Below are 27,996 nucleotides of genomic sequence, written 5' to 3'. Positions count from 1 at the left end.
GATTTTCGTTCAGTATAAATGATTATATTGAGAAAATATGATATTTTTGATAGCGACTGCTAGGATTACATTAAACAAATATAAAAAGGTTATATAGATATTAAATATATGGATAATACTTAATATTGTCGCCAGAGAAAATAATAAATCTAATAAGATCTCTTTATTTGTATAATAATTACATAATGACATAATTATTTTGAATAGTAACATTACAACTCAATGGTATACACATAATTTAAGTGTGTTTCTAGATTTAATTCCCATAAAGCGCAATTTTAACTTTTTTGACCAAATATTACATTCTTTTGACTCTGAAGGCATTATACGTATCAGTAATTTGCAGGTATAAACTCACAGATTTATTACAGTGTTTCCATAATAATTATTTTGATGTAATACTTAAATCTTTCCATTTAATAAGGAACAAAAGCATTGGATCAAAACGTGATGTAATTATATACAAATAAAAAGCTCTATCAGATTTGTTGAAAAATTACACAGGCACACAAAAAAATAAAAGTGGTCTGTCACACCGGATTTATGTTCAGCATGTCAAAATACATATATAGAGATTGATTAGTGGAGTCCCAGTAACAATCACTTTTCTTTTTTTGTGTGGCTGTGTTATTCTTCCTTAGGTAATATAGATAATATATATCTGATATATAATTAATATGTAGATTCATACTATTTTCTCATCAGTAAATTTTTATATTAACCAGTTGTGGTCACTGGGGAGTCCAGTGAACCCCACGCTAAATTTACAATTATGTATTGCTAAACATAAAAAAAAACAAATTTATTCACCCAATTTTACTTCCTATAAATTATCTCTTTGAGTTTACATTTTTTGTCATAATTTATCATTATTTATCATTTTAAACTTCAAAATAAATACATTTTTTTCAAAACCTACTGTTTAACTAATTTTTATTTAAAAATATACTGTCAAGAAAATACAGTGTTGAAAATTTTCTATAAAATAAAAAAAAATGGCGACTGGTTTTCTACGTAGAGATTCAGTAAACCCAGTGTGACCATTATGAAATTATTCGAAGGTGTAACCATAACAGATTAAAATTGAAAGATATTTGATACGATAGGATGACATTGACAGGAGAGATAGAAAACGTTCTTATGATAGGACATTATAAATGTGTATCATTTTCGTAATTGTACTATGTGTAAATTACTTTCGACATTTCCCTTATCATGCTATATAATATGTATGTGTGTGTGTGTGTAATAAATATAATTCAACATATGTTTATATGTCAGTTAAGAATTTAATCAATTGTAAAAATTAAGTGTAAATAAATGTTACAGAAAGCCTTGTATGTATGTTTTAAAAATAAGCTTTAATCGCTTTTCTTATAAAATATTATTAAAGAATATTTTGTATACAAAGGATAACAAGCATATAAAAGATTATTCATCAGCCAAATCCAATGATGAAAGCAAACGTGAAAGTGGATCCAGTGTGTCAGTGTCGCAAACGTTTGCCTAATGTAAAATACTTTAATTATACATATAACCCAGCAAACACAGAACATAGCAGCAACATTGTGGCAATGTTATAACATTGTAGCAACATTACAGCAATATTACAAAATTGTCGCAATGTTGCTGCAATGTCCTGTGTTTGTTGGGAATCTTTATCAAAATTATAGTACAGTATTATTAGGACATTTTTTGTAAGAACATGTATTATGCAAATCTATATAATTTTATCTGCGAGTATATAATATAATTGTGAAAATGAATTACGTTATTCCTCTCTTGGGATTTCACACATGTATAAACTCGTTTTATGTTTCATATACAACTCGTAGCTTTTTTATCATACAAAATTTAAAAAAAGTTAACACATCTTCAATAAAGTATGTAAATGTAATCAATATTTAAAATTTAGAATAAAATAAGTCGTTATATAAATGTTAAACAATTAAAAAAAAAAGATATTCTCTGTAAAAGATAAATACTCTCAATACTTGTTCAAAGATAAATACAAAATACTTGTTCTTTTATTTAAATATAAAGTACTGTAAAATTATTTTGTCTCTCAAGTTATAATGTTTAAAAGTATTAAAATGTAGTTGTATGCTTAATAAATTAAAAAAAAAAAAACTGCAATTAACTACGCATGAGACTCTAATGTATACCATAATTAAATAGTAAATAATATTATATCTTCTTTTCTGAAATATAAGATGAAGTAAACTTGACAAAAATCATTATTTTAAAATTGATCCAATATATGTAAATACCCTTTTTTGTAATTATATGGAAATTGTTACTTTTTTGAGATAAACAATAATTGGAAGCAAATACATGTTGCAATAGTATTGATATCAATAAAAATTCTAAGAGATTTCGTTTAATTTGATCCTTTATTGGCGGGTAGAATGTTTTTGTTTTCTCTTATTCTGCGAATAATTCTTCTGTGTCTTCCGAGCTTCTTTATTAAAAAACAGTTCTTTTCTTATACTATTTTCGATCAGGATGACATTGCATTCTTCTATACACACATGAGAAAAAAGTATATATTATGTATTTCTATTACAAAAAAATATATTATATATATATATATATATATAATTTTTTCGAGGATGTGGTAAATTTATATTAAAAAATAAACAGATTATTTTATAAGTACTTTTTTATCACATATAAAATCAAAATATTAAAAAATGTTTTATATTGGATGTCTTTTAAGCTTCTAAAGCCTCCAACAAAGAAACGAAACAACTGCTTTTTAGTATAACGCAAAATTAAATCAATATATTATTAGTAATATTTTATATAAATAAAACTTAAACAAAAATAATAGTTTTTTATTATTATAAAAAACGACATAATTTTAAACAAATTAAAATATAATAATTTTTTATTATTAAAAATTACATAGATCATCTCTATTAAAAAATGATCAAACAAACCTTTTGTTAAGTTCTTAATATAACTCTTAATATTTATTATTACATGAATTATTAATGTTTTGTTTAGATTATTGGTTAATCAATTTTATAATCTACTAATTTATTTTTAAACAATAGCACATCATAATTCAGAAAGTTTGTAATTCAAAGTAACCGCAAATAAAGATATCTCTATAGACAAAAGAACGAAAGCAGAATATAACAATAATATGTACAGTATCTTAACATTTCCCAAAAAATTCCCGAAAGTTAAAAGCACAGATACATTTATCAAAATATTCTTTTACATGTTTAAAGTACATACACAAATAAACCCAATAAATAAACCCAAGGACGATTAGATCAAGACAAAAAATGCAAAACAATTTTTAAAGTTTATTTGTTCATAAAAATATTTGCTTTAAAATACAAGTTATGTAGCTTATACATACAACAAATGAATGGTACACCACAGTTCAGAATAGATTGAGGAATAAGACTATATTCGTCAAATTACGATTACAAGCCGTAAAAAAAGTTATTTATTGGATCAAATTTTGTTTATTTAAGCGCTTTTATTGAGAAATCTGTACCATTCATTTATATGTATAAAAAATTATTATATGTATAAGCTACCTAACTTGTATTTTGAAGCAAATATTTTTATAAACAAGGATAAATGAATGACTACATTATCGACCTCGATCAAGTTTGACGGGTTGTTTAGCATCCTCTTAAGGACATTCTGTAACTTAACGAATTTATTGAGCATACAACAAACATCAATATGTTTTAAATATCAAAATAGTATATTTATTTATATATTTACCTCTGCTTCGTTACATCTTTTATATAGATTCTGCAAAACATCCCCGCAACGTTCCAGTGTCTTGACCTTTAACCTATTTCATCAATAACTAGTTAATAATTAAACAATTGTATTATTATATTTCTAATTATTTTTTACCAGTGGAATTTATATTTGGCTATGTATAATTTAACAAAGGAATATAAATTATTTTTTCCAATTTTAATAACTAAATGTATTAAAATTTAAATAAAAATAAAAGAATATATTTTTTGTGTTCTTGCACATTAAAGGTGTAAAATACTTAAAAAAATTTTTTTTTTAATATTAAAACTATAAAAAATTTTCAATTTCCATTAAAATATTTTTAATGGAAATTGAATAATTTCAAAAGTTTAACTTATAATAATGTTTAAAATTCTTAAAAATCTTTATTTAAAAAAAACTTATTTTATAATAATATAAAACAATTTTAACATAAAAATTAATTTTTTTAAATTCTCAGGATTATGAAGTATTTTAATTAACATATATTAAAAATTTTTTAAAATTTTTTATAGTTTTCAAATACCTAATAGAAAATTTTTATTACTGACTCGAATCATTTTAAAAAATAAGAAATATATATATTTAATATTGCTCGTACGAGCCAACACAAGATTCACGTGTACAATTAATCATTTAAATTTATCAATCATTAGCACTTATATAAATTTATTCCAAAGAATATATTTTTTTAAAAGTATCCTTATTCCCTTAACGTTCAAAAATGCACTTCTAAAAACCGTGTTTCTTATTTCTATGAATACTATGATTGCGAGTAAGATGACGGATAATGTCAGATGATGCATTTGTACTTGCAGATTATATTATATTCTGCAACGAACGTAATTGCGTTAATATTATGCAAATTAAGTTTATAATTTGTGATACTGGTAATCTGTAAGTAAATTTTATTATATGCAATTTATTTGATTTCGTTATTTTTTAAAAAATAAATCAGTTGTTTTAATGTAATGTATTGTTAAATAAATAAGAAAATTGGTGTTTATACAGATAAACCTTAGATAGGTTACAATGTTACTTAATTTGATTCTTTTCGCTACTGAAAGTTATCTTACATAGGAAAGCAAGATGACGAAATTGATACGTATTTAGAAAATAAAAATTTCTTAAAATTTTAATTTATTTAATAGCTTTTAATTTTTCTAGTAGTTACAAAAAGTTTTAGTGAATATAAAAAAAATAAATCATTTTTACACCATCACAAAAATTAGGAAAAATCGACAAACCTTAAAGTCGTCATCTTACCCCCTTTTCCTTATTTTTTATTTTTTTTCTACATTTCGACATATACAAATAAGCTTATTAAAATTGGAAAAAATGGTTGTGTTTCGTTATTAATTGTATTTCCTTGTATATAAATCTCATGTAAGTCTCTATTCAATGTACTTTCGCTTGTTGTTTGATAAAATTTCGTGCAGACATTGCATTTTCTCAGTGTACAAGGGTAATGTGAGTCAGCGCAGGGATCAACACGCAAATAAAATTTCATGTCTAATATAGTATCCCGAATTTACTTCTTAAGACATCAGACTAGGCCGGATCTACAATAGGTGTAGTAAGCCTTATGTCATAAGAAACTGATCAATTAGAATTGAAGGTGAGAAGAATAATCGAATATAATTGGTTAATTCTTATGGCTTAAAACTTACTACACCTATTGTAGATCCGGCTATTGTAGATTCGACTTAACGCTTAACGTGTAAAAGATGACACCAATTAAATTCGATATATTATATTAAACATGTAATTTCATTTGCATATTGATCCCTGCGCTGATTCACATTACCCTTGTATTTATCAATTTGTATTTTTTAAATTATATTCTCTTGTATAATCTCGTACGAATCTTCATTCAACGTACTTTTGCTTGTTGTTTGATAAAATTTCGTGCAGACTTTGCATTTTCTGCAATTGATTTTCTCGATTATCTTTATCCTTAACGTTTTGCAACCTCTTGATCATCGCTTCCAGGAATGGAAGGTACTTTTGTATCTCTGCAAACTTTTTGTCATATTCGTCCATCTTGTTACTTGCCATTTCTTGTTTTTGGCCAAACTGTTCAGACAAAGAAACACGTCACTCTTTTAAACAGCATTTACTATACTTTCTTATCTAGTTTGTATAAAAGAGAAGGTGGTACTACAGTCTACTACTATATACTCTGATAACCATTTCTGCTGTGACAAATGTTGGCAACAGATTCTGTTGCCAAAAAGACAGTAAATGAGAAACATTGTTTTGTCATTAAAAACACTGTTAGCTGATATTCAGCAAATATGTATTTAGTAACTGTTATCAGAATATGTGATAAAATAATAGTGAACTGCGAGCAGATATATTGAAAGTATTGATGACAGATTGACGACAAACACCAAAGTGCAAACAATGTCAACAATATAATTAATATAATTCTTAATATTTGTTATTATCTATATACATATATAAGTACCAGTCTGTATGTCCGGTTTTCTCTTTGTTTCCGAACTCCATCATTTGTGGTCCGATTCTAATGCAAAAGGTCTTATTTTGTTCCAAATTTTACAAGGATTGCTACTATCAGTTTGGTTTTTTCATATACAGGGTTTTTTAAAAATTATCTATATTTTGTTTTGTAATTTCTGTATGTTCTTGAACTCCTTCGTCATTTGTTGCCCGATTCTAATGCAAACGGTTTGATTTTGTTCCAAATTTTACGAGGATTGCTACTATGGGTTTGGATTTTTGATATACAGGGTTTTTCAAAAATTATTTATATTTTGTTTAGTAATTTCTGTTTCTTCGCGAACTCCTTCGTCATTTCTGTCCCGATTCTTATGCAAAAGGTCTCATTTTATTCCAAATTTTACGAGAATTGCTGCCATGGGTTTTGTTTTTCCATATACAGGGTGTTTCATTTTCTGTACATTCATTTCATAAGTTACGTCAAATATTTATGAAACAACCTTTTTTTCGATATGAATAAATGTATAAATCAATGTAAATTGTGCTTATTTACATATACAAAGTTTTTCAAAAATCTATTAGGTGTACAAATAAGTTTCCGTCGTTTTTTATCAAAAATTGGGCATTTATTGTGAAAGAACGGAACCTTATGTTTTATTCAAAGTATTGTCCATCGCTTGCCACTACTTTTTCCTATCTTTCTGGCAGCATACGGATACCGTGTCGGATTCCGCGTCTTCGTACACTTTCGGCCTTCCGCTACGTTTTTTGTCTTTTGATGTCAAATTCACCGTTCTTAAACTTTTGAAACCACTCACGACAACTTCTCTCACTTAATGCAGCCTCACCATATGCTTCTACAAGCAATCGATGCGCCTCAGTTGCAGATTTCTTCAAATTGAAAAAGTAAATCAAAAATTATCGCAAATAACGGTTCAAAATTTGGCTCAAAACTCGACATTTTCGCACACAAAAGAATATATTATACTGATAAAAATTCACTAATATTTCAAGGTTATGTTGTTGACAGATGTCCAACCTTACAATAATGGCGTTTTACATTTGATAATTTTAACCATAACTTATTGGTGGCACCAACTTTTGTCAAACGGCGGAAACTTATTTGTACACCTAATAAATATATAAAATATTTTCCGCGATAATTTTGGTCATTTGAGTACCGATGCTCATGCAAATGGTCTCAGTGAATTCCATCCTGATATATTAGAACTTAATTGTAGAACTAAATTAAGCGAATAAGGCTGCAATGGGATTTGTTTTTCAATATACAGAACGTTTCATTTATGGACTATCATTTCTTAAAGTTAAGCCAAACATTTATGAAACAATCTGTATATGGAAATGAACAAATGAATAAATCAATATAAAATGTGGTTATTTACATATACAGGGTTTTTAAAAAATCTATATATATAAGTTCGGTTGTCTGCAGGTCTGTATGTCCGCAATAATTTTAGTCATTTGAGGTCCGATTCTCACGCAGTTGGACTCATTTTGTTTTAAATTTCTTCCGGAATAAAATTAGGGGTTTGTTTATAACATATACAGGGTTTTTCAAAAAACTATAAATATAAGTCCAAGGAGTCTGTATGTCCGTATTTTCTGTATGACCGCAAACACCTTCGTCAATTGGGGCCCGATTCTAATGCAAAAGGTCTCATTTTATTCCAAATTATACGAGGATTGCTGCAATGGGTTTGGTTTTTCGATATACAGGGTTTTAGAAAAATTATCTTTATATTGATTAATAACAGATAGCGTTTGTCTGTATAACCGCGAATTACATCGTCATTTGTGGCCCGAAACTCTTGCAAATGGTCTTATTTTATTCCAAATTAAACAAGAAAAGGCTGCCATGGGAATGGATTTTTCATATAAAGGGTGCTTCAATTAAGGACTTACATTTTTTAAAGATACGCCAAACACTTATGAAACAACCTGTATATGGAAATGAATAAAAGAATAAACCAATGTAAAATAATGTTATTTACATATACAGGGTTTTAAAAAAATCTATATATATATACCTTCAGTTGTCTGTATAACTGTATGTTTGCGTTAATTTTCGTCATTTGATATGCGATCCTCATGCAAAAGGTCTCATTTTGTTTTAAATTTCTTTCGCAATAAAATTAGGGGTTTGTTTTTAAGGTATACAGGGTATATTTCCAAAATCTATATATATAAATTACGGGAGTTTGTATGTCCGTAATTACAGTATGATTGAGAACTCCTTCGTCAATTGTGGCCCAAATCGAATGCAGAAGATCTCATTTAATTCCAAATTTTACGAGAATTACTGCTATGGGTTAGAATTTATGATATACAGGATTTTAAAAAAAATCTATATATTGCAGATTAGTAAGGGATAAGCATATGTCTGTATAACTGCGAACTACATCATCGCAAGTAAAGGCTGCCATGGGATTGGATTTTCCATATACAGGGTGTTTTATTTAAGGGCATACATTTCTAAAAATAATGCCAAACATTTAGAAAAAACCCTGTATATGGAAATGAATAAATTAATAAATCAATGTAAAATGATGTCATTAACATAAACAGGGATTTACAAAAAACAAAAATATATAAGTTCGGTTGTTTGTATGTCTGTATGTCCGCGAAAATTTTCGTCATTTGATGTCTGAACCACATGCAAATGGTCTCATTATGTTACAAAATTCTTCTGGATAAAAAATAAGAGGTTTGTTTTTAACATTATACAGGGTTTTTCCAAAATTTTCTTTATATTGAATAGTAACGGAAAAGCATTTGTCTACATGAATGCGAACTACAGCGTCATTTGTGGCACAAACCACTAGCAAATAATGGTCTCATTTAATTCAAAATTATTCGAGGATGGTTGCCATGGGTTTGGATATTCCATAAACAAGGGGTTTGAAAAATGAATGGCGTCACTAAAAAAGATGCTAAAATGAAACAACCTGTATATGGAATCATTGATTTGGATTTTCATCATAGAGGAAAAAACGACGTTTAAGTCAGAATGTTATTAAGAAGTCAACTTATAAATTTCAGGAAAATATTTTTTAACTGATGTCGAATACCTATCTCAGCGGGCACAGAAAGAGAACATGTATATACGGGAGTATTTTATTAACGTTATTTTATGTGAACACGGTTGAAACTTGCCTTAAAATTAAAAAGAAACGAAAACCTTATAATAATAATTCAAATATATAGGTACCACTTATTTCTGAAAAACTGCGTTATTTACTATGAATTTTCTAAAAGTTTAAGAAAAGAAAGCTTATTTACCGAGATATTACAAAAAACATAATTGTAAATAAGCAACGAAAAATTGTTTAAAAAAAGAAGTATTGTGTGAATTTTTTTAAAATAAACGAATCTTTTAGAAGTTAGGGAAAAATATCAATTTTAACCCATCATATCACAGCAAAAAAAGGTATGCACAAATCGAAATTTAAAGGAAATGAAAGTATGATGATATACAATCATTTACCATCAAAATCGTATTAAAACTCGATGACGGGCGATTTATGTGGGCGCACTTTAAAACGTCAGAGGGAGTATAAACAAACGAATTCTGTGACAATGGTTAGAAAAATGAAATGAGTTATAAATACGTGAATAAATGAATAAATCAGTTTAAATATAAGTTGATAGTAATATATTGCATGTTATTTTAAAAAAGATTAAATATCTTATTATAATAAATAAATTAAAGATTTAGAAGAAAGTTCAGAGGATTTAACAAGAATAAAAGAAAGTAATTGATGTTAAAAAAAAAGAAAAACATTACGACGATGTATAAAGCAGTATTTCAAAATACAGGTTGATTCAAAAAAGAATTTTTAAACAAAGTTACTGCCATCATTTCAGAAATACCCAGTATTTTTATGCGAGTATATTGGGTCCATGGAAAAAAGAGACCAGGTACTTATATATGTATGTGTGCATGAAGTAAGAGCTTTTAAGCTCGCGCTTCGCACGGGCGAAAAAGTTAGTATAATATAATGTTTAATTAATGTTCAATTCAGACCATTGCTTAATCATTTGCAATTTTATAATCTACAAATTCATTGTTAATTAATAGCGTATCATAACTCAGAAGATTTGTGATTCAAAATAGCCGTAAATAGAGATACCTGTATAGACCAAAGAACAAAAATAGAATATAAGAGAATATGTACAGAATATCCTAACATTCCCAAAAATTTCCCCAGAAATCAAAAGCACAGATATACATTTATCAAAATTTTGCTTTAAAATGTTTATGACATTCTCTAATTTGACGAGTTCATTGAGCAAACAACAAATATTGATATATTTTAATATATTAACAACAGTATATTTATATATATATATATACCTTTTCTACTCTATTATATAGCTTCTGCAAAACATTTTCACAATGTTCCAGCGTCTCGATCTTTAACCTATTTCACCAATAATAATTTAATTAATAATTAAACGATTGTATTATTATATTTCTAATTATTTTTTACTAGTGGAACTTATACTTGGCTATGTATAATTTAACAAAGAAACACAATTTTTTCCTTCAATTTTAAAAGCGTTATATATTAAAGTATAAATAAAAAAAGAAAAATACATTTTTTAATTTAATTTTGCACGTTAATGGGGTAAAACATTCTTTTAAAAATATGTTCTTTTAAATATTGTCAAAACTATAGAAGTTTTTAAAAAATTTTTAATTTCTTTATAATTTTGACAATATTAAAAAAAATTAAGTAGTTTTAAAAATTTACTTCATAATAATAACAATAATAAATTTAAAATTTTTAAAAAATCTTTATTAAAAAAAAATACTTTTATAATAAAACAATTTTTCAACATTTCTATTTTAAAGTTATCATTGTCATTATTATGAAATACTCTTAAAACAAATCAACATATATTTAAAAAACTTTAATATCTTTTATGGTTTTATTCGAAAAAAAAATTTTTTTAATAGTGTTAATGTACAAGAATACTTATAAAAACATACGTGTTTCTCATTTCTATTTATAAATTAACATATCCAAAACTAATTGAAATCAGAAGAGACACTTACAAAAAAACACAACCAAGTGTTACCCTTCGATTTGAATAAACTTTGTATATGTTAACATGAGAGATACGTATTTATAAGTGGGTTCTCGTACGTTAAGAGGATAAAATACCTCTTGAAAGAACTCACTTATCTTCTTGCGAAGCAAGTATCGTCAAAACTATGAAAGATAGAAAAAAATGTTTTAAATAAAAATGGAACAGTTTTAAAATTACTTTTTAACGCCGTTTAAAAAAAATTTTATATAAGTAGTATGGTAAGAGTATATAAAATACAATTTTAAATAATTTTAACACTATTAAAAGTACTTTTAAAACCATTCAACTTTTATTTAAAACATTTTTTCTATCTTTTATAGTTTTGACTTAAAAAAAAAAATTTTTTTAAGAGATGCTTTTTAAAGAATGTTTTACTCTCTTAACCTCTCTTAATTGAGATTGAAAGCCCAATATTAGGCTGAAGCGATTAAATTATCTTTTTTGTAGTTTAATTCACGAACAAGGACAAAAATATTCTAGTACTAAACTTAAAAAATTTTCCAAAAAAAGCCGGTTCTCTAGAGATTAACGTGCAAGAACTTACAAAAAGCAACACGTCTCTTATTTCTGTCTACATTTTAACTAATATATTCAAAACTCTTTATTAAAATATTATATTAATTATTATAAAACTTATTATATATTCAAAACTTATTAAAATCGGAAAAGGATACTTGGTTGTATTTCTTTGTTAACTGTATTCTTAGAAAAAGGATAACATTTTTAGTTATATTGGACTCATCAAATTTAAAAATGCAAATTGATAAATACACTGAGAGAAAAAATGCTCGATTCAAATAAATATTTTTTGAATAGTGCTAATAACATATTTTATAGAAAATCAATAATATTTATTTAAAACAAGTAATACTTTTCTATAATTTAGAAAATAATACTTGTTTGAAATAAATATTATTGATTTTCTATAAAATATGTTATTATCATTATTCAAAAAAATATTTATTTTAATCTAGTATTTTTTTTCTCAGTGTACAAGGGTAATGTGAGTCAGCACAGGGATCAACACGCAAATAAAATTTCATGTCTAATATCGTATCCCGAATTTACTTCTTAAGACATCAGACTAGGCCGGATCTACAATAGATGTAGTAAGCTTTATGTCATAAGAAACTGATCAATTAGAATTGAAGGTAAGAAGAATAATCGAATATAATTGGTTAATTTCTTATGGCTTAAAACTTACTACTAATATATTCAATACCTATTGTAAATCCGGCTATTGTAGATTCGGCTTAACGCTTAACGTGTAAAAGATGACACCAATTAAATTCGATATATTATATTAAACATGTAATTTTATTTGCATATTGATCCCTGCGCTGATTCACATTACCCTTGTATTTATCAATTTGTATTTTTTAAATTATATTCTCTTGTATAATCTCGTACGAGTCTTCATTCAACGTACTTTTGTTTGTTGTTTGATAAAATTTCGTGCAGACTTTGCATTTTCTGCAATTGATTTTCTCGATTATCTTTATCCTTAACGTTTTGCAACCTCTTGATCATCGCTTCCAGGAATGGAATGTACTTTTGCATTTCTGCAATCTTTTTTTCGTATTTGTCCATCTTGTTTCTTGCTTTTGATTAACCTGTGTTCAGATAAAGAAACACGTCACTCTTTTAAACAGCATTTACTATACTTTCTTATCTAGTTTATATAAAAAAGAAGGTCGTACTACAGTCTACTACTATATACTCTGATAACTATTTCTGCTGTGACAAATGTTGGCAACAGATTCTGTTGCCAAAAAGGCAGTAAATGAGAAACATATCTTGTCATTAAAAACACTGTTAGCTGATATTCAGCAAATATTTAGCAACATCTGTATTCTATTATCAGAATACGTGACAAAATAATAGTGAACTGCGAACAGATTTATTGAAAGTATTGATGACAGATTGACGACAAACACCAAAGTGCAAACAATGTCAGCAAATTGCCTGTATAAATGCAACAGCATTTGTGCAAATTTGATTTTACCTAATTCCCAATTTTGTCACGTTCTGTACTAACTGGGTGAAAAATACCCGAGCGAAGAATTGCAATGCTTGCCCTTCAGCTCCTAAAGGCATAGTGGCTCCACCAAGCGGTGGACAAATGTTTGGGATCTCAAAGTTCTCCCACCTCCGCTCCCGGCTCCCCTACATTTCACCGTTTAAAAACAACACGAATTTCAACATTTGCTTGGGTTATGTTAACCTAGCTAGTATCTTGAGGTTTGAGAAATGTACGATTCTTATTAATATATTAAAATTATGTCGTAACATACTAAAAATTCAGAACTATTTTTATGTCCAGGGATTGTTTTAATTCACCGAATTATTGTTATTGATCACTTATTAATTATTATTGTTTATTTATTAATCTATTATATTAATTATAAGGTCTTAAATTATTTAATATTTAGCAAAAGCCTTAAAGTTAGCAAAAGAAATAAATATTTTTGAAAATTTCATTGCTAGTGATGGATCGTTGAGCAAGTGGAAAATAAGAAATGACATTCGATCTATAACTTTTCGCGGCAAAAAAAATTAATGCTGACGTAGAAGCTATGAAAAAGTTTAAAAGGGATTTAGAACAAAATATCGAAAAAGTCTCACGCCAGTTCAGGTATTTAATGCTAACAAAACTGGTCTAAATTATCAAATGCCGAGTAAAACTTTGGCAGGAGCTAAAGAATGTCAAGCTTATGGATTCAAACAAAGTAAAGATCGTGTTAAAGCTATGGTTTGTTCCAATGTGGATGGATCATTAAAATTACCTATTGTCATTATCGAAAAATCTACAAATCCGTTTAAGAAAATTAAAAAACACTTCTAAAAATGTACTTCCTATTTACTACACAAGTAAAAAAAGTGTATAGATAGACTCAAACATTTTTTAAAAGTAGTTCAAAAAATAATTTGTTCCTCGAGTAAGTGCATTTTTGAAAGAGAAGAAATTATCTTCAAAAGCTGTTCTATATTTGGATAATGCACCTCGCTATCTATCAGTTAAAACCTTGTCAGCGAATAATATCAAAGTCTATTATTTACCACCAAACACAACATCTCTAATCCAATCAATGGCCCTAGGTATAATTGAAAATTGAAAAAGACGTTACAGATCACATTATAATTTCTGTGTTCTGCTTTAAACGTCCCAAAAAATGGAATTAACATATATCATAACATTTCTAAAATGTATCTCATTAAAAAACATCATTTATTGGATTAGTAATGCATGAACAGCCGTAGATCTAGCTATGATTTAAAAATATCGGAAAAATTATTATCAGTGAAATTTTTGAGCATGAAAATGAAAGTAATTTAATACCCAAGTCTGATGATTTATTGAATGATATACGTCAATTAAATGGCTATGAAAACACTATTGAAGATGTTATACAAGATTGGATTACAAAAGAATTATTTTGCACAAATATACCTTCCAATGAAATCATTCAAATGGCTACAAAAGACAGTGAATCGGTAAGCTAATTGCCAAGATATTGAAAGCAAAATTTGGAAAAATTAGTTTTTAAATTTTAATTTAAATTATTAAAAATGTTCAAATAAAATTTTATGCAAATTTCTCATTTTAAATATCTGTTATTAACTCTCAATTTTATTCTCTGTAAACAAAATTAAGTAAATTTATTTGTATTTTTATTTACAACTTTAAGTCAAATTTTTAAAAAACAAATAATGTGTCTTACTGTGTATTAACCCTCTGACCGCACACTGAGTCAGCCACACCCAAACCGATTTTTAAACGTGCGCTATTTTATAACGAGCAGTAGTGGGGAGATGGAACATGGGGGAGAAAAAAGTTAGGTGTCCCTTTTATCTTATGCGTGCTTGATCTGGTTAGTACTCGCTTAGTGCCTGCAGCAGCGTGAACGGAAGTTCGATTTTGGGTGTGATACACCCAGTGTGCGGCGAACGTTACAAAATTGTACAGAACGGAAATTTGAAATGTAAGTAAAAAAAGTGATTGCATTTAACTATAAATAACTTTTTTAATAAACCAAGTAAAAGAACATTAGTGAAGTGTATTTTCGTGTATTACAAATACATTTTTGTATTCCAGAGAAATAAATACACGGAAAAATGGATAGTTGAACTTTCATCTCTTTATATTTGAGTTAAATAAACAATAAATAATCATAAAAACAATAATTGTTGTCGTTTTATTCACAAATATTTCAATGATTTCGATTTTACGGTACTAACAGTTAGATTGAAAAATAGAAAAAATATACTTTTTGGTACAAATAAAAAAATTGATAATAGATTCTTAAAATATAACTTCAGTTTATTATATTTTGAAGTATTTTCTTCTTTTTTTCTACAAATGCAGCCGTTTGACAAAAAAAACAAATTTTTATGCAAAATTTTTTGATTTATTGTCTGTTTATTGAATATATCTCTTTTCACTTTATACATACAACTTTCTAACCTATTTTATTACAATTCTGAGAAATTTTCCTTAGGAATAAAAAAATGGATTAAAATTTGTCGACTTTTGCTCGAAATACAAACCGTCAGTTTTCCGGGTGTCGTACAGTCATGTGTGCAGTGAACATGACTTTTGATAGTGTGCGGTCAGAGAGTTAAAAAACTTTTTGCTTTATTTATTTTTCAAAAAGCGAGAGCGATAACGAAGAGGAAAATGTCACCCCCAAAAAGCAATTTCCGCAAGTGATAAATTGATTTTATTTTGTGAAAAAAACGCTTTATTAAAAATAGACGAAATTGATGTGTTAAATGTAAAAATATTGCAATTAAGTTAAACATGAAGGTGATTATTGCGTTCACTAGCATAAATGGGCAATAAATCCGTACAAGTTGAGTATACTATTTTTTTATAAGTATGTAGAAAATAATGGAGGCAAGGATTCAGGGAAAAAGGCAGAGAGTTTGCGAGAGACAAAGCCTGGCAAAAAATTTTTATTCCTATATCGTTTTAAATAAATTAATTTCCCTGTAGCCTCACTTTTGCGCGCATACATCCCTGAATATATTCAAAGACTATATGCTGTCCCATGGCAGTCGGTATCCGGAAAACGGAATCTCGGAAAAGTAATATAAAGGGGATCAATCAATCAGAAATTTCGTGCGTTTCTCCTAGTAGCAATTAGGCACGTTCAAAGAACACAACAAAGATTGATTTACGAGGTTAACTTTTCATTTTATTTGACAATATTTTTGAAAATCCTTTTCATTATAAGTAAAAACATATCAGTGGTAAATTAATTTGATTATTTTATTTACTGTAATTATAATTTTTTGTAAGATACGTATTTCATTAAAAGAAATTAAAATAAGATATTTTTGGAAATATAAAATAGGTTATTAATAAATAACCATATATTAATAATACTAACTAAAATGTTAACTTTTTAATTTTTAGAAGCAATTCACATGCAGCTACTGTAATTATTGGTGATTGTGAAATTTGTTTCCATTTAATAATTTTTTCAGTTAAAATTGTCTTTTTTCCATTTCATAATGCAGCTAAAAAAGAAAATATAAATACAATTTTTTATATAAATAATTTTATATAAATAGTTATCAATAACATATCATATTGTCACAGGTTCAAAAATTGCAGACTTGTTAGGATTTGTCCGGAATTTTTATGACTGGGTTTCCCATGTATTAATATTTTCGGAATTTTAAAAAGTTGGATTTATTTTTATTGTTTTATAAAAAAAATATTTACCGTAGTAAAAGAATTTAGTAAAAAAGTGGAATTTATATATATTATATTATAAGATAATAAAAAAATTTTTTTAATTAAAAACATTTTTGGTATCCAAAGTTGGAAAATTGCGAGAAAAAATCGGATGCGGTAGACTTTCAATGAATTATTTGGTTTTATTAATTTAAAACTGTAGTTTATCATTGAAAATACTATGGCGCATTTTCTGAAAGCTGTAAAGTGACCTGCTAGGTATAAGGATAATAACAAAATATATTACTTTTACATACAGTTCTGATAAGCTTGCAAAATTACGAAAGAGCATAAACTGTAGTGGATTTCCAACAAATTATTCGGTTTTATTGATTTAAAATTCAAGTATATCAATAAAAATACTATGAATTAAATGATTATCTTAATGTTTTCAATCAACTTTTAATTTTTTTAGCTTCGCAATTTATGTAGTACAGTTTAAAAATTTATGTGAAAAATTTTAGTTATGAGCTATCGTCAACCATTCTTAGGCCCCATCGCTTATCGCTACGACAACGTTGCGAATAGGAATGAATTTTGTTTGTGCTCTTCTCGCGGCGAGCGACGACACGGATATCACCCCTCACGCGCAACGACGATCGTTTTGTTTCCCACCGCACTCGTGTTTCTGTTATAGCCGTGCGTACATTGGCAATATTTTACTATTTTTCGACAATAATTATAAGAACTGTACGCATGGAATCGAAAAAATTTAGAGAGCTTTTCGTTTTCGATTTTCGTGGGCAATACGATGGTATAAATATTATGCGAAGGTTTATTAACACTCTGCATATGTATAGCACATCCGTCCTCATCGCTAAAACCAAATGTTTCGTACTTCCTCCTGTAATTTTTTAAGTCGGATCTACAATAAGTGTAAGATCTAGTAAGCTTTTAATTTTTTACTTTAAATTTTAAGTTTGTTTTGAGCCGTAACTTTTAAGGCCATTCTACAATAGTCGCAAGTCGCCAGTTGCTTCCTATGACAATCAATGATTATCGAGCTCTATACGTAAAGCTTAATGTTCATTGGCGGTCGGAAAAGGCAACTGGAGACTTGCGACTATTTTAGAATGACCCTTAATGCATGTTCTTGTAACTTGACTGTATACAATATGCCCGAGTCGTAAAATATAAGACTTATAAAAATCACAAAGAGAGCAACAATTTATAGATTGTATATTTGTTAGCTTACATATTGTTTAAAAATTGATATATTATCTATCGCGACTCCACTTTATTGGCCGAAAGGTTATATTAATAAAATGCTTTAAGTCCTGTGCTTTAAGAGCAGGGGCTCAATTCTGTACGTACCGCCTACCGACAAGTATCGATGTCGTTGCGCAGATATTTTATATGGCAAAAAACCTGTGCAACGACACCGATAGTTGTCGGTATGCAGTACTGATGCGGTACAGAATTGGGGCTCTGGGATCTGGCCAGTAGTGCGATTCTGTAACTCGTTAAGAGGTATCGGTATCGTGTTATACTGTCGTTGCGCAGCTTTTTTACCATATAAAATATCTGCGCAACAACTGTATAACGATACCGATACCACAGTATAAGTATATACAGTAGCGACAGTAGAGAGAAATTGAGGGTCTGATTTTCTTCTGCGCATGCGTTGGCTGTACAACCAAGAATATGGCGCCCATGGCGAGCTGTCATCAACTGTCATAGCGATTGTGAATAGTGAAACAAATAAGCTAAATATAGCTGAAGTAATTTGTTGTAATATTAAAAAATGAGTGTTAATGGATATTTAACTATGCTGCTACGCAATAAAAAGCTTAATTTGTAATACATTGTAATTGTCAATAAAATATGTTATTTTTCCTTGAATATATAATTGGTTTTAATAGTTAAGAATTTACATTATATATATACATTTATATATATACACACATATATATATAATGAGACTACAGTCATTTTTATTCACTTTAATATTTTTTGATTTTATAATTCCATTGATACGTTACTAAAATATAATGACATTAGAAATAAAAAATTAATCTACACTTACACAAAAATTGTAATATAGTTATATAAAAATTAAATTAGAATTAATCTGATTTAAAAATACTTTGCGCGAGATACTACCACGTTGTCTCTTAATATTGTTCAAATAAAGGGGAGCGTCCCAGATGCGCACAGTAATAAACGGACACAGACCAAAAGCGCACAGACCAAATGCGCACGGACCAGATGCACACGGACCAAATGCGCACGCACCAAATGCGCACAAACCAAACGGACACAGTAACCAATAAACTTACCACATGGGTTGCGACTTTTCGGGCACCTCTACCAACGGGGTGGGTGCGGGAGGGGGGGCGAAGCCCCCCTTGCATCCCCCGTGTGTGTGTGTGTGTGTGTGTGTATGTGTGCAAAGCATTCTCTGTACCACATAGGTTTGCGACTGTGCGCATTTGGTCCGTGCGCATTTGATTCGTGTGCATCTGATCCGTGCGCATTTGGTCTGTGCGCATTTGATCTGTGTCCGTTTCACTCAGCCTGCTGTGTCCGTTTATTATTGTGCGCATCTGAGACTCACTCAAATAAAGCGCTCTCGTACAACCAGGAACATGGCTGACGGTCACGTGATCGGTTACTACTTACATCAAAAGTGCCGACGCTCACTGTCGCTACTGTATATACTTATACTAGAGCACTAGAAAAGTAGATATTATCACGTCCGCCATTTTTCTTCAAACTAGCAAGTAACTAGCATAATGTTTTATATATATAATACATCGCAATAACTTTTACAGTCTCAAGATCATAAATATCGTGTCTTCGTTTCATTGTCGCATAAAGTTTGGTGCTTCCAAAGATTATTGACGTATATATATACAAAACATACCTAATTTTTCCTGCTAGTTAGAAGAAAAATGGCGAACGTGAGAATACTCACTTTTATAGTGCCTTACTTATAGCAGATTTATTTTCCCCAAGTGTCTGCTAAGGATCAATGACCCAAGTAAAATGTGATACTGTGACCCTTTTATGGGTCGGAAATCCACCTGGGGAAATTTGAAGATCCACCTGGGGAAATTTGAAGAAGAGCTTGTATTAATGGAGGGGCCTTGGTGCATCGCAACGCGCGCGGGGAGAATCGACAGAGAGGTGGATATATTGTTTCTTTTTGTGTGGAAACAGGTTCGTAACTATACAATCTGAGGCCCGATTCTCAAATTATGAAAAAAAATTGCTTACAAACATAACACTGTGCATTTATTAAGTGGTACATAATTTAGAATCTAAAAAATGCATGTCAATCAATGAATGCACAGTATTACTTTCGTATGTAAAAATTTTTTGTACTAATTGTAACAACCCAATGCCCAAGTAGGTGGGCTCGTACTTGTTGTACCGCTCGTATGTGCGGTTCTTTCCTTCTAGAAAACGGAGTGATGGGGATGTCCAACACGAAAAGAGACAGAATTATGAGAATATATTCATGTCTCTGTCGATTCTCCCCGCGCGGACTCTCCGGCATATAACAATGGCCCCTCCATTAATACAAGCTCTATGCTTTCGAAGAGGAGTAGCTGATTTTTGCGGTAAGGGTAGAGGCTAGGAACTTCGATCAGTTCCGTCGCGATTCGACTATGTTCGGCATTATATCGTCCGTCGCTCACTCGCTCGCGCTTTCTCTCTCTCTCGCTCTTCGCTCGCTCTCTCTCTCCCTCTTGCAGTCATATTCTCTCTCGCTTGCACTCTCTTTCTCTCTCTCGCTCGCTCCCTTTCTCTCTCCCTCTTGCAGTCATATTATTATATATAGTCGAATTATTAGTCGAATATTATCGAGCGTACCCGAATTCAACCGAAGTTCATAGAGTACCTCTTCACCCCGAATATCAGCCCCCTCTCGTCCTAAGTGATAGGTAATGCTCCGTCTACGTTAGTCTATGATCGTCACTTTATATTTCCAGACAAAACAAACGATCACTATCACAATTAGGTCGCTATGGTCAACTTGATGAAAACACTCAAATAATGAAAAAAATTGAAATAATCTTGAAGAATGACTCTCTATTTAGATTAAAAATTAAAATATCAAATAAAGTAAAATATCAATTGTCGAAATGAAATCTGCAATTATCGGAAATCAGAATTTCAATCCATTACACGGCAGTGCAACTCAAATTTATGTGAGTTTCAAATTCTGTTAACTTCTAAAAATTTCGACGAAATAGTCAAGAATAAAAATGTGCCATTCATGTTAAAGGTAGCATTTAGAAAATAAATCCAACAAATTTGATAAAAGCCACATGTATGTACCGGAATATCTTGAAGATTCTAGTTATCACAAAATTAATTGGCGTTATCCTGCAATTAATCGTCAACTCGATATGGAAAGATTTTCTATCGTACTCAAGTTCAATCATACATATAACTATGCATCTTATTACCTTATCGTAGTTATACAATTCGAAGAAAACACAGAAGCCAAGCCAAGTGTACCTAATCCTTTGTCCTTTGTGTGGTTAACGCCATCAGTAGATGGCGTACAGATCTGTCTGGAGGCGCCACTTTATTGAAAAATTCACACTTTTGAACAATCGAATGTTCTTGTTGACTACCACCATTCATTTCATATTTCTTACTTTTTACTTCTACTCCATTACTCCTGCTAACATTGACCTTGCACAAGACCTATGGCACACGCTTTCTGTAAGACGTAACAGTATGGGCACACAAAATGACATAAGCTGCATAAGCGTAGTATAAGAGCTCTAAGCCAATAAGCATCTTATGTATATCAATATGGCGACTTAATGGACTGGAAATTGATTGGTTCAACGGTCTTATGCTATTTTTATGCAACTTATGTCATTTCATGTGTGATGGTCCTAATGTATATCAGAGAGAAACCTGAGAGCGGCCACCGCGGCCTTTTTCGTGCGACCGATATTTGACTAGCATCAGCGCCAAACGTGGATGTAAAGTCTGTTTTACATTAATCGCAAGCAGCTAGTTGCGACTTGCGACATCCAATAGGCGCTTAGTTTCTAGTTAAAGCTCGACATTTATTGGGTGTTGCAAATTACAACTGGCGACTGCAATTAATGTAGAACGGGCTTTACATCCACGTTTGGCGCTGATGCTAGTCAAATATTGGTCGCACGAAAAAAGCCACGGTGGCCGCTCTCAGGTTCCTCTCTGTGTATATCCACACAATGGATAAAATATCTACACCTTGCATAAGCGCATGAGCATATACATAAGAAAATAGACCAATCGAATTTCTTATACATATGATTATGCATTTATCGAAGTTTGTGTGGATATACCATAAGAGCCCCCGCACAGGCTAACGCATAACATAAATGCATAAGAAATTCGATTAATTGAATTTCTTATGCATCTTACTTATGGACCAATCAATTTGTGTACATACGTTATGCAAAAGTCTATGCGGGAGTCCAAGGGCCGCCGCACAGACTTCCACATAATACAAAATGCATAATGCATAAGAGAATTAACCAATCAGAGGTCTTTATTTCTATCCTAAACCTAGACAGATTTTTGCATAACGCATAAGTGCATGACGCATAAGAGAATTAATCAATCAAAGTCGTCTATTTTCCTCCCCAGGATAGAAATAAAGACTTCTGATTAGTTGATTCTCTTATGCATTTTGTGTTATTCAGAAATTTGTGCGGGGGCCCTAAAATCTTGTGTCCACGACGATCCGAGAACTTGGTCCAAGTTGGATGCCAAATATAAAAGCCACTAGAAAATTACTGCAGATGTTAGTAATTTTCTAGTAACTTTTTTCTAGTAACAAAGCTTAACTTCTAGGTATCAATCATGTAATTTTTCCCCTAGGGCGGAAACGTGAAAAGTGAAAAGTTTCAAGTTACTGTCTTTCTATTTGACACCAATATAAAAAGATAGTTACATGAAATTTTTCACTTTTCACGTTTTCACCCTAAGAAAAAAATTACATGATCGCTGCCCTTAAGTTTAGGGGCTTGATTCTTGAATTCATTTGCAAGAGAAACGTATGCGCAAATATTCGCTTTAACAGAAAAGTTGCAAGTTTATTGATTAAAAGCCATACAATAGCCAATAATTTTTCAACTTTTCTGTAAGAACAGAATTTGCAAATACGTTTTATTGTTATTTTTATTGTTTTAGAGCAAAAAAATATTTACCGTAGCAAAAGAATTAGTAAAAAAGTGGAATTTATATATTATATTATATTATAAGATAATAAAGAATTTTTTTTTAATTAAAAACAATTTTGATGTTAGAAAATACTATGCTCTAGTTTACACCGAGCACTTGGTACGCGTATCAAATAGTAAATAACTAATGAATGTGTTTAATCATTGGCTGATCAGCTTAAATTCACTACTTGATACGCGTACCAAATGCTTGGTGTAAACTAGTAGTATGAAGATAGAAGAAAATAGAATACCGGCCTTAGTTCGGTCTTCTGGTTCTAGTCTTCATAGGTGCTATTATGGCTGCGTTCCGATATTTACTTTTAATACTGAAAATCTACAATATATGTGACGTAAACTATAGATTTTCAGTACTGGCAGCAACTGGCAGTGAATATCGGAACGCAGCCTATATATAACGAATTGAAAATATCGCGGCAAGATGGCGGTATCTGAAAGCAACTTTTCATTGGCTGTTAAAAAGCATATGCGTATGAGCACACCTTGTATTCTTTCACCATGGTATATCATCAGCGCCAAACATGGATGTAAAGTCCGTTCTCCATTCGCAGTCGCCAGTTGCAATTTGCAACACCCAATGACTGTCGAGCTTTAACTAGAAACTAAGCGCTTATTGGATGTCGCAAGTCACAACTGGCTGCTTACGATTAATGTAAAACGGGCTTTACATCCACGTTGGGTACCAGGGGCTCGATTCTTGAATTCATTCGCAAGAGAAACGTATTCGCAAATTCTGTTTTTACAGAAGTTAGAAATTTATTGGCTATCGTATGACTATTAACCAATAAACTTACAACTTTCTGTTAGAGCGAGTATTTGCGTATACGTTTTTCTTGCGAATGACTTCAAGAATCGAGCCCCTGGGGCCCGATTCTTGAAGTCATTCGCAAGAAAAACGTATACGCAAATTCTGATCTTACAGAAAAGTTGGAAATTTATTGGCTATCGTATGGCTATTAACCAATAAACTTGCAACTTTTCTGTTAGAGCGAGTACTTGCGTATACGTTTCTCTTGCGAATGACTTCAAGAATCGGGCCCCAGGGGCTCGATTCTTGAATTTATTCGCAAGAGAAACGTATTCGCAAATTCTGTTCTTACAGAAAAGTTGATTATTTATTGGCTATCGTATGGCTTTCAACCAATAAACTTGCAACTTTTCTGTTAGAGCGGGTTTTTGCGCATACGTTTTCTTGCGAATGAATTCAAGAATCGAGCTCCTGGGGCCCGATTCTTGAAGTCATTCGCAAGAGAAACGTATACGCAAGTACTCGCTCTAACAGAAAAGTTGCAAGTTTATTGGTTAATAGCCATACGATAGCCAATAAATTTCCAACTTTTCTGTAAGATCAGAATTTGCGTATACGTTTCTCTGCTAGTCAAATATCGGTCGCACGAAAAAAGCCGCAGTGGTCGCTCTCAGGATATGAGAAAGTTTCCACTGAGAGTTCAAATCGGGTTAGAATTGAGCTAATTAGCCAATAGTTGTGCTGGTTACAACGGAAGTAATCTAATTTCCGTTGTGACCAGCATAGCCATTGGCTGATTGGCCCTACTCTGACCCGATTTGAACCCTCGGTGGAAACTTACTCGATCTCTATGAAAATCGAATATATGCAGATTTTACGATGACCTTAGAATTCAGCAGAATCCCCGTGACTTATTCTCACTTATTATTCAACAAAAATGCTCAGTAATTTAATAAAATGATGGAAAAGAAGTTAAAATTATATTTTTTTAAATTTAAAAGTAATAATATATTAATGAACAATCGCGCACAATTTAATCGCTTTGAATTTTTAAAAGAAAGTCTGGTAAATACATAGAAAAATTTTTAAACTATCGATTAATAATAAATCAAATAAGAATCTTTCAATCTTACGAGCAAAATAAAATTTAAGAGATATATCAGTTATTTCGGCAAGATGATGTAATAATAATAAGGATAATTAGTTTTTTGTATTTATTTGACATTTTCTTTTTCGACTTCACGTAATATAATATTCAGTAATTTTATTTACAGTCATCGACACCCACAGTGCACAGACTAAATGTATTTTAGCGTTTACTTGGGAATCGATTTATTTACAAAAACGTGTTTTCGAGTTACGGAACAATCTTTAAATTCGCAAATGCATCGGATCTCGTTCGCAATTTTCCATTTAATGAAAGCAGAAGTGTAATCATCAGAAGTGCAATTGCATTTTATAAAAAGATCAAGTAAATGCTCCTTTGTGCATTTCGATCACAATTTCTTCATCTTTCTTCTGTTCTTCTACCAAATATTGGTAAAATGAGCTTCCATCATCCAAGAAACGCGAAGCTAAATGTAAATGCGGTACGGTGCCGAAACGTAGCAATTCTTGTCTCAAGAGAATATAGACATTACTATCATCAAGCCAATAAGTAGATGTTACATTCAGAAATGCGAGATCTCGAAGAACTCTCAAATTTCGATTTCAACGCTAGAACGATTGATTTTTAGCTTTTCTTAATTATCCTCAGACAATTTAAAGATAAACATAAAAAATAAAACATTTTTAAATAATAAAAATAAAATGACAAGTCAAGAACGAACGTAAAATGAGTTATAAAACTGCCTGAATCGTAGTCATCTTAATCATTCGAAAACTGTGCGAGATATAAATGTCCCGGTCGTTCTAGTGTTACAATATCTTTTAACGTTAACTGAACGTCGTTAAAAATTGTTTCCTCAATTTGTTTCGTGCATCTGATCTTATTGAGAAATTAATTTTTAAACATTACATAATAAATGCTTTTTTACTTTCGTGCATTCGGTATCTCATGCCTCTTTCTATAGTAAAATAAACAATCAAAAATTCCAATCTCTCCTCTCTGCGCGCGCGCGCGCACACACACACACACACACACACACACACACACACACACACACACACACACACACACACACACCCGCACTCTCTCTCTTTGATGGTGCTTGCATTTAGATATGATTCAACAATTTAATCCCTTTTGTTCTTCGTTCTCATACGCTTTGTACACTCATGGACGCTCGAGATAAACCTATGGTGATAAATCAGTTTTCAAAATACAATCTGAAAAATTGCCTTCAATACACTAGATGAGAAAATATCGATGAACAGAAATATTATACAAAAATGAAACTTTTCTCTTTTTCTCTCCGTCGCGCGTGCAAGTATTGTTTATACGCCATTTTATTCAATCTTGTGAACGCGACGACATTTAGGATAACGTTAGAGTCCCACAAGCAGTCTTGCATTTTTCGAGTTTGCGAGTTGTAAAATTTATTAATGTCATTATGAATGTGTATCATTTTCGTAATTGTATCTATGTGTAAATTATTTTCGACATTTATTTTATCATATTATATTATTATAATGTGTGTATATATACATATATATACATATAAAATGTTTTCTACATATTATATATATATAATATATATATATATTATATTGTATTAAATATAATATAATATATATTCATAGTTGATATACATGTATATATATATACATATACATCACATATTTATATATCAGTTAAGAATTTAATCAATTGTTGAGTGTAAATAAATGTTACAAATAGCACTCTTGTATGTGTTTTAAAGATATACATACATACATACATACATACATACATACATACATACATATATATACATATATATGTGTGTGTGTGTGTGTATGTATATATAAAAGCTCTGTTTCTCTTAAAATATTATCATTAAAGAATATTTTGTACACATAGAATAACAAGCGTATAAGAGATCATTTATCAGCCAGATTCAATGGCGAAAATAAATGTGTGAAGGCGGATCAATGTAACACTGCTGCAAATAATGTTTACCTAACATTAAATGCTTTAATTACACACAATCTTTATCAAAATTATAGTGTTTACAGTATATTATTAGGACATTTTTCGTAATTACATCTATTGTGCAAACCTGAGTCTATATAATTTTATCTGCAAGCACACAATATAATTATGAAAATGAACTTTACGTTATTTTCCTCTCGAGATTTCACATCCCAGTAAACTTGCTTTATGTGCTTCTTATACAACTCCCAACACATTCATATCAAATTTTTAAAAAATTAGCATATATGCAATAAAGTAAGTGAAAACTAAGTAATAAATGCAATTAATATTTGCAAAAATTATAATAGAATATAATATTTAAGAATTGGAAAGAAAAACTTGTTTACATAAATGTCAAACAATTAGTAAAAAAAGATACTCTCTTTAAAAGATACTTTCGGTACAAAATACTTGTTCTTTTGTTTTTAATATAAAGTACTGTAAAATAATTTTGTCTCAAGTAATTATTAAGGGTATGAAAGTATAATATGCTTAATAAATTATAAAAAAAGAAAAATGCAATTAATCGCGCATGAGACTCTAATGTATAATTAAATAGTAAATAATATTAATCTTCTTTTAAAATATAAGTTGAAGTAAACTTTTAACAGAAATGATTATTTTGAAGTTAGTGGGATACATGTAAATATCCTTTTTTGCGTAATTACACAGAAATTGTAACTTTCTCGAGATAAACAATTAAAACAATTGAAACCAAATGCAGGTTAGTAATAGTATTGATGTTGTTCGAAATTCTAAGAGATCTCGTTTAATTTGATCCTTTATTGGCGGGTGGAATGTTTTCGTTTTCTTTAATTCTGCGAATAAATCTTCTATG

The 27,996-nt window shown here is 29.9% G+C and overlaps 1 protein-coding gene across 3 annotated transcripts; it reads right to left on the bottom strand.

Annotated features, from left to right (window-relative positions):
- Positions 1 to 8: 8 nt before the first annotated feature.
- LOC114253819 lies at positions 9 to 21,829 on the bottom strand. Of its 3 annotated transcripts, XM_036286338.1 has the most exons (7): positions 21,709 to 21,829; positions 21,514 to 21,633; positions 12,782 to 12,965; positions 10,613 to 10,679; positions 5,657 to 5,850; positions 3,751 to 3,823; positions 9 to 1,506 (listed from the first exon to the last, which is right to left on the bottom strand). In XM_036286338.1, the coding sequence occupies exons 3-7, from the start codon at positions 12,940 to 12,942 to the stop codon at positions 1,432 to 1,434; spliced, it is 570 nt and encodes a 189-aa protein (XP_036142231.1). In that variant the 5' UTR covers positions 12,943 to 12,965; positions 21,514 to 21,633; positions 21,709 to 21,829; the 3' UTR covers positions 9 to 1,431. The 3 variants fall into 3 exon arrangements, with proteins under 3 accessions (XP_036142231.1, XP_036142230.1, XP_036142232.1); XM_036286337.1 differs by having other exon boundaries at positions 21,514 to 21,820; XM_036286339.1 differs by lacking the exons at positions 21,514 to 21,633; positions 21,709 to 21,829 and adding an exon at positions 13,358 to 14,908.
- Positions 21,830 to 27,996: the final 6,167 nt, after the last annotated feature.

Source organism: Monomorium pharaonis, chromosome 4 (genome assembly GCF_013373865.1).
Source record: "Monomorium pharaonis isolate MP-MQ-018 chromosome 4, ASM1337386v2, whole genome shotgun sequence".
Lineage (NCBI taxonomy): Eukaryota > Metazoa > Arthropoda > Insecta > Hymenoptera > Formicidae > Monomorium > Monomorium pharaonis.
The sequence above is the reverse complement of the archived record's forward strand: the minus strand, read 5'-3'. Positions and strand labels throughout refer to the sequence as shown.

Coding starts and splice junctions, on each gene's coding strand:
- LOC114253819 (XM_036286338.1), bottom strand. CDS start 12,942: ATGGACAAATACGAAAAAAAGATTGCAGAAATGCAAAAGTACATTCCA. Junction 3,824..5,656: donor TTATCAAACAACAAGCAAAA/GTACGTTGAATG, acceptor TTGATGAAATAG/GTTAAAGGTCAAGACACTGG. Junction 1,507..3,750: donor AAAGATGTAACGAAGCAGAG/GTAAATATATAA, acceptor ATTTTACATTAG/GCAAACGTTTGCGACACTGA.